This window comes from Arachis duranensis, chromosome 2 (assembly GCF_000817695.3).
Source record: "Arachis duranensis cultivar V14167 chromosome 2, aradu.V14167.gnm2.J7QH, whole genome shotgun sequence".
Lineage (NCBI taxonomy): Eukaryota > Viridiplantae > Streptophyta > Magnoliopsida > Fabales > Fabaceae > Arachis > Arachis duranensis.
Genome location: NC_029773.3, coordinates 89,636,042 through 89,644,881, shown reverse-complemented (window position 1 = coordinate 89,644,881; position 8,840 = coordinate 89,636,042). Strand labels below are relative to the sequence as shown.

Below are 8,840 nucleotides of genomic sequence, written 5' to 3'. Positions count from 1 at the left end.
AATAAATATATAATCAAACTCGTTTATTCTAATATAATAAATTATTGCATGAGATAGATGTCAAATATCTATTAATAGCATAATTAAATAAATTATTATATTTTATACCCTTTTGACTATATTGGCCAAAAAATTATTGATCATCTAACATAACTCAATAATCCATATAACATAAGTTATTATATTTTTCCTTACGTTTATAACCAAGTTTTCATAAGAAAAATAATCAAAGTGTTTCAGATTTGAATAGTCAAGTTTTTCAAGCACACCAAATAACAAATGGAAAAGATAGGAGACTCGAACCCGTAACCTCTTAATTGAGTATGAAAAATCTATGTCATTTGAACTATTACTCATTGGCAACTAGAGTTAATAGTTAACTGATGCTAATTAAAAAAAGTTAATCCCTTAATATTATTTTCATTTTATTTATCTTAAATTATAAATAAACTAATATTGAATAATTAAATAGAAATATCAAAATTCGAATGTGTCAAATTACTTCTTTGGCCATGCGGTAACTCACAAGAAATTTGATCCAACAATTACATTTCGTTAACACCATTAGTATAACACACTAAAACAAATTCTTTTGCAATCCACATTTACCACTTGTCATTTTTCCATTGAAATAATGAATGACATAGTCATCCACTCATCCTAGTCATACTAAATCTTGGAATACTAGTCATGTATTTAATGCAAAGAAAAGAATAGAACAGAAACCACCCCATTATTATTCTTTAGTTTGCAGAGCATACTACTTCAGAATAATAAGTTTTACATCACTGCTCCGATCCAATGTTGGAGGACCTAATGCACTCACTTTACATCTATGAATTTCCAACACATAACAATGTCTCAAAGTATTGATGAATAGATCTAGGCACTTCATCTCTGTAAACTTTACAGAGAACCCTCAAACCATAATCTTCCAGGCTATAAGACATTATTTTACCATTTTTGAACAATACAAGCATGGAGTTCTCCTCCTCTTCTTCTTGGCGATGAACAAAACTTAACACAGAAAATGGATTACTTGAAACATTCCACCACAAGGCCGATTCCCCATCATGCATGCGGTTAAGATTGACACGATATCTGGCAACCCATGAAGAGTAATCTTCCTCCAACTCCCAAATATCAAACTCCAAAGTATCAGATAGAATCAAGTGCAACCTCCCTCTACATTCTCCAAAATACTTAACACATGAGTCATCAACAGATGGCACTGCTGGCAATTTATCAAAGCAAAGCCGGTTGGTATCAAAATAAACGGAATTGTCATGATCTAAACGAAACCAATGAATAGCACCGTTGCAATAAACTCCCTCTGTGACACGTAAGCCATCAGGTAGGTTGCAAATAACTTCACTCCAACCACACGTCTCCGATGAATACAAGCGAATCTCAATTCTGGGATTGAGAACCTTAAATCCAACCCTACGACCATAATATATAACCGATGGATTCATTTGGCCGAATAAAATAACTTTGTAAGAAAGAGGTTGTTTCAGAGGTTCGAAAACAAGATAAGCCTTCAATTCAAAAGGTTCAAATATATCATCACCGTATGGGGAATCTACATCGCCAACCGGGTAATCTAGATAAACGCATTGGTCATCGCTCATCGCTGGGTTGTGTATGCGAAAGTGGCATGCTCGTGAGTCTTCACTTGTTGGACCAGGTTGGGATGTCGGTATAACATTCCATAGTAATAGACCATTGCAAGAGTGCATAATAGAAGACCTGTAGTTGCATCCATCAAGATCAAGGTGGAAGAACATTTTGTTGTCATTGTTATCATTGGCGTGTAAAGGAACTATAGAAGCTCTTTGGGCCTTGGTGTCTGCGAAATTTTGAACCAAAAGAGCAGTGGGTGGAGGGTTGTTATTGTACTTGTGGTATAAACGACAAGTATGTGAATAAGGAAATTTGGTGTTGGAGATGAGTGACGACCATTTCTTACACACACATTTGCATTGAATCACTTGCTTCACTGGCAATCGAAGAAGGATCTCTGTTAAGAGATCCCTGTCTCCGATCACACTGTCACATGGACTATCCATCGTGGATGATGTGTGGTGCTATAAAACTACTAGGTATGGGTCACACACCTCAAGCCTACTACTATATATAAAAAATGAGTAAAGCTAGGGAACTAAAAGTATATCAGCCAAAACCCAACTAAATATTTTTAGATGAATTCAAAATCTCTACGAGTTAATATATATGGATAGGTTAATGTGAGAGAAAAAAGGAAGATTTTTATAGGGTTTAATTATGTTTACTTAATCAATTTAAAATTTTTTAAATTTTGAATTTAAAAAAATTAAAATTAATTAATTATTGATATAAATTAATATAGTTTTGTTTAGTTTTTGGCTGATAAGCTTTTGGTTCCTTATACTTTTCCTAAAACTAAAAATAGAAAATATTTGTTCAAATTATGGAGACATGAAGTATCCTTTTATGCACAAGAAGGTATCTTAATGTGTAATAAACTTAGCCCAATTAGTAGAGTCAAGGTAGATATTAGTACAAATAATAACAGTTGAATTGTTAAGAATTGCAAGAGAATCATGTTGAGAATGAATAATTTAATTTTCTGCAATTAATAGTCTCTAATCTCTCTTTGATTCAATACCTTTTTCTCACTAATACACTATTTTCAGATACTCGTAATATCATTGTAATATGAGGTAGCAAAAAATTACTTGTATATTTCCAAAGAGGAATAACACATTATTGACAAATATATGTAACTATTCATCTTATTTTTTACAAATTAAAGCTTTTAAAACATTAAAAACAGAACAAATGACTGTAAATATTATTAGAATACACTCTAACCAAAATAAACTTGTTTCAATCAAATGTGATTATATATTACTAAATATATAATATTATATTTAATTATATAATATTTTAATTTTTAATCTTTTCTCTACCAAATTTTTAGATTCGTTCTTGATTATAACACTTTTAAAGTCAATAATCAAAATACACATAAGACGAAAAAATTAATATAAATTAAAACAAAAATAATTTATTTATTCATATAGAATTAAATAATTAATATAATTAATTAGTTATAGTTAATTAATACATTTAACTTTAATAAATCATGAAACACCTTCAAATACCGGTTTTTTTATTTATTTCAAAAAAAAATTTTGTTTTTCATTGTACATCGTTTTAAAAAATTTTATATTTTTATCCATTATCTCACAATTTCATACTCAGTGTCCGTAAAATAGAAAATATTTTTTTATCTCAATTTCGCAGTCATTGACAGCTGTTTTATTCAAAATTTGCAGCCAGGACAATTGGGGAATAGAAATTAACCTATACATGAAAAGAAAATGTTAGGAACAATGATTTTGTTGAACAATATGAATAACTATTAATTAAATAAAAATATATTATAACTCTAAATTAATTTTTTAAATTTTAATATTAAAATAATTATTTATATACTAATAAAAAAAATATCTAATATATCTATTATTTATATTATTTAATATTTTCATTATTTACCTATACTTTACCTACATGAAATTAATTGAGATATGAGGAGGAAGAAAAGAATGAACAAGGTGGAGCTGAGGGTGGCTATGCACAATGCCAAACAATTCTTTAACTATGAAAAGCAACGTATCAAAGAAAAAGAGATGGATAAGTGAAGAACCTAATTGGGGTAAAAAGAAAAGAAGGAAAATGTGTGATTAGACCAATGAATTCAGATACAGAAAAAAACTATAGTGGCTGCCGCTTTGTCAATCGCCGTAACCCATACCACTGTCATAGTCGTGTCGATGACGGCAACAAAGCCTCCGTGTAGCTGAGGCGTTCACATGATGCACGATCATTTTGGCGAAGGTATCGTCGTTGACAATCAAAGCTTCAAGAGAGAGGTACGAATTGGAAAAAAAAAAAAATCTATCTTCTGGAGTATAATGAAGGGAATATTTCACTCAAATTAACTTTTAATTTAAAATTTGAATTTTAAAACACTAAAAATATTTTGTTATGTGTGTATTTTGTTATTTGGCTTTTCATACCTTTCTAGATATATTTTATTGATATTCTACTATGTTAATTTTGTTCAGTTTATAACAAAAAATGCTTTAGATATCATGTCTTTTCTTAGATTCTAATTGTAGAAACTTAATTTAGAGCTTATGAATTGTACTGGCATGTTTAATATTTGAATTTTTTAATTTTAATATGGAGAGAGGGTTGGTGTATAGTAGAGTTATGAAAGTATATGGTGTTTTATCAGGGTATGAGGACTATGTAAAATAAATTGGACCGTCTGATTAGAAGTACTGAAAATTTTGGGTCCGATTTGTGTATTGGCAGAAAATCCTAAATCCAATTTGTGTACTGACAGAAAATTCTAGGTCTGATTTCAGTATCCACAAAACTCTGTTTCACACAAATTGGACCGTCCGATTTATGTCATTCTCTCTCTGCAATGAAATCGGACAGTCCAATTTCTTTCCATTAAAACAAAAAATTGAACGCCATCACAACCGTGTATATCTCCCCAATACTCCATAACTCAACATAACTCAAATTTTAATCTCATATAAAAAAAATTAGCCTTAATATTTAGCTTTATTTTTCACTATTGTATATGTATGAGAGGAGCTAAAATATACTTCTTTTTAATATTATGGAGAGAAAATAAGTTTAGTATACAGTGTGTATAATATAATAGGGATAAAATTAAAATTATAATCAGTTAATAATTAATTTAATTAATTCCTAATAATTTCGAATTTTAAATTTCAAAAACATAAGGATTTGGTTATGGGGAAGTTACATATTCCTCCATTTTACACGTGCAAAAAACGTGCTGCAGTCTTTTTTTTCTGCCAGTCTCTTTCACTCTCTCCGAACTAAGCCGCAAAGATCACCGCCGCCGTCTGCCCCCCAGAATGCAGCCTGACGCCGTCCAGCTGTCCAAGAACGTCTGACAAAGACACCGCCTTCGCGCAGCCCAAGACCGCCATGACCGCCGCTGCCTTCAACGACGTCGCAGCCTAGATCCTCCTCGCTCTCACCGTAGCACTCACCGGAAAGGCCGGCGGCAGCGGCGGCCACAAGAGCCCCCTGGTGTCCGTGTGAGTTCTCCTCTCCGAAAGATGATGGTATCCAACCGGCGATAAAGCTGGTGGTGCGGCAGTGTTCGAAAGAGCACGATACGGTGGACGAGGCGTATATCAACTTAACTCTCGCCAGAGTGATGGTATCGGAATTCGTGATGGACTTGATTGGGATCCACTCGATCTTCGACACATTTGTGTTCGGATTGACGATTCCGAAGGAAGGGAATTTTGCAGAGAGGAAAAATTTTGATAATGTGTACAATGGGTTTTAAATTTGGTCTAATACAAAAAAAATTCCAAACAATTATTTCAAAAAATTAACCATCTCAACCCAATATCAATAGAATTTACCTAAATACCCTCTCCCCCAACCGTTTGTTACCCCATCCTCATCAATCACCCCACTTCTCCGATGTTAGAAATTTCTTCATCGACTATCAAACAATCATCCACATAGTTATTAATCAACTATTTTAATGATAATAGTAACCACCTAACAAACGTTTTTTTAGTTTTTTATTTTCAAATTTTTTTAATATTATGTTTTAATAAACATAATTTTTAAAATTTAAATATACTAATAATATAAAATATTTTATATAACTATTCAATCACATCTATTCGTTTAAATGACCATTCAAATAGTCAAAATAAAAAATAATATTTTTACTGACGTGACGATGTAATAGTATATAATTAAAATTAAATTCTATTTTTAAATATTTAAATAAGATTGTTAGTTCTCATTTCTTTTTTCCACAACTGTAGGAACTTCTGCTGAATCCTTTTCACTCATGTAACCAAAAATAGATATGGATGCAATTTTATCCTATCACACTCTTGAATTATACCTTCTGTCGAGTTCTAACTCTCAAGTAGTAGTTACCAACATTCTATATATTCCCCTTGAAGAACAAGTTTATAATACTAACAAATAATGTCAAAGAATCTTAAATTCTATGGGCATGAAACTAGTAGTAAAAAATTATTCTTCCTAGCTAAGCAAACATGATGAATATATCAAAACAGCCACGGCCACCCTAGCTTGCCTTGGAATTTATACCCTAGGTGGTTGCATGAAACATGAAATCAAACAGTGTTAACAGAATTGTTATTTTCATTACATCACTATGAACATACACAAGTTAATTAAGAATCCCCTCCATACTCAAAGGGTCATATATATTATTAATATGACACGTATAGGAAGGTTGGAACCTTTTTTTTTTTTTACTATATTATTCTATGAATCTGATGCGAGGACCAAACTCACCAAAGTTAGAATGGAGGAAAGGAATTGAATGGAATTGGATAAAACCTATCATGATCTATCTCCACGTCATCAGCTATATACCAATCCCAGCATCTTAGGGAACCAATTATTAGAATAAAATGGTAATAACTAAGTGCAAAAATTCTATTGGTATATTAAAATTAACTATTAAAATCAATTATTAATGTATTCGTATATTTTTAATATATATTTTATCCTAATAATTAATTTTAATAACTAATTATAATGTATATCTAACCTAATCGAACTAGGTGATAATGTGAAATGTTGGTAAGATCATATCAAGCCAACTAAATTACTAGAACATTCACTTTATCCTGTAGCTGTTGACTAATTTACAGGGGGTGTATAATTGGGTTGGATGAATTGGGTTTAAATAAAAAATATATTCAAATCAATTAAAATATAATTGGGTTGGTTTGGATTTGGTTTTAATATTTTTTTAACTCAAATCCTAATAAATTCTAAATTCGAATCGACTAAAATTGAATTAGTTTGGTTTGTATAATTGGATATTCAACTGAAATGATAAAATAAACAAAAAAAATTGCAGAAAAATGACGAAAAATGCTATAAGTATTTAAAAAAAATTAAATTAAATTAAAAATTATCATTATAAATAATATTATAACAAATTAATATATAAAATATTAAACTACAAATTAACATCAAAGATCAACGGTACTATAAATTATATTTTTTAAATTGAATATATAGGATAATATAGGGTATTAAAGCTAAGGTTGAATTAATTTTTGTAAGGCAGAATATATTTAATTCAATGAGAATAAATCTGATTTTATCCAATTAACTATTTGGTATATATTAATACCGATTAAATTTGATCATTTTGATTTTGATTGGAAAATCGGATCATCAAAATCATTCACTTACACCACTGCTAATTAATTAGTCTTTACAAAAAGAAAAATCATAATAATGATTTATTGGCATTGTTTTAAGTTTAATTGGTGGGTGTGGGTGATGGGCGAAAACTTGTCATGCATGCTATGGTGATTATTATTAAGTATATCTAGTTACATTTAATATTTACTTTCAGTTTATACACAAAGCGAGTGATATATTACAAAATTAGTTTTCCTTGCTAATTAATTGTTTTCAAAAATAAAAATTTTTAAAATTATGATTAAAACTAATTAATTTAAAATTTGATTTTTAAAATTAAAATTAATTTTTTTATTATGATTAGACTTAATTAATTCAAAATTTAATTTTTAAAATTAAAATTAACTTTTTTTAACTTATTATTTAGCTTGTTAAAAAAAAGCATTGTTTTCTTATATTTTTCTTTTTTCAATTGTTTTTAATAGGCAACATATAAAGAAACTACTAGACACAGTAGAGTGATGGTAAAAATTTTTGGTGTTTACTTCGGTAAAGTCATTTTAAAACAACAAAAAACGTTTTATCGATTTTCACATACTAAATTTTAGGTTTAAGTTGGAGTAATAAGTATTTTGATGTATTCTCAACTCTCTTCTTTATTTCAAAGTCAAATGTCTACAAATTATTAAAAAGAAAAAAAAAACAAAGAAAAAGAACTATTTTTATACTAAAATTTTTTATCCAAATAAATTTGACATCTCTAATATTTATATTTTTGTTATAAGAAAGTTTTCCAACACATCTAAGTAACAGAAAAATGATTTATTTGTCAATATAGTAAATCATAAATCATAACCCTAACCCTAAGGTTACAATAATTTTTGTAATGCAATGCAATTCTTTGAAAGGGATGTAAAGGACACATGGGAGTCTTTCAGGGACTTTGACTTTGCATAGTGATATCATTTCTAATTGGATATAAGATTCCATTCTTTTGGCAGACTATGTTGACAACGCAGCATTGTCTTTGTATCATTTTTTAATTCTTTGTATAAATAAATTAATTAATTAACAATTAGAATAATGTTCTTGATGCTGCAAATCAGAGGCCGAAAGAAAGAGATCTTTCGGTTAATAAATTAAATTATTAAAAACACAAAAAATGTTCTTATTCCAATCCGTTGATTATTGTTCTTGTACGGCCACCCCCATAGTTGAGCTCAATTATTATATAGTATATGAATTATTAATTACAAATAAAATACATAGGAGATAATAAAAAATTAGAGTAAAGTGATTTATAATTATTTTATTCTATATTCTTTAATTATCATTTATTTTACTTTGTATTTTTTAATTATCATTAAAATAGTTGAATAATATCATAAATTTAATTTTTTTAAACATTTAAATTGATAAAAAAAATATACATAAATTATTATATTTCTAATACATTTTTTAAATAAGAGTTTTATTTGAGTTTAATTAAATTTTTGTATAATTTTTTTATCTTATGCTGATTTTTTTTAGACTTGACGAAAAAAAATTCTAACTTTTTTTAATTATAAAAGTTTTAATATCAT

General features: G+C 28.8%; 1 protein-coding gene across 1 annotated transcript; it reads right to left on the bottom strand.

The window, feature by feature from the left end:
* Window positions 1-833: 833 nt before the first annotated feature.
* Window positions 834-2,069, bottom strand: LOC110278291 (F-box/kelch-repeat protein At3g23880-like). Its single transcript, XM_021136568.1, has one exon. The coding sequence runs from the start codon at window positions 2,067-2,069 to the stop codon at window positions 834-836; it is 1,236 nt and encodes a 411-aa protein (XP_020992227.1).
* Between the last annotated feature and the right edge of the window lie 6,771 nt (window positions 2,070-8,840).

Excerpts from the sequence above, each read along its gene's own strand:
- LOC110278291 (XM_021136568.1), bottom strand. The coding sequence starts at position 2,069 with ATGGATAGTCCATGTGACAGTGTGATCGGAGACAGGGATCTCTTAACA.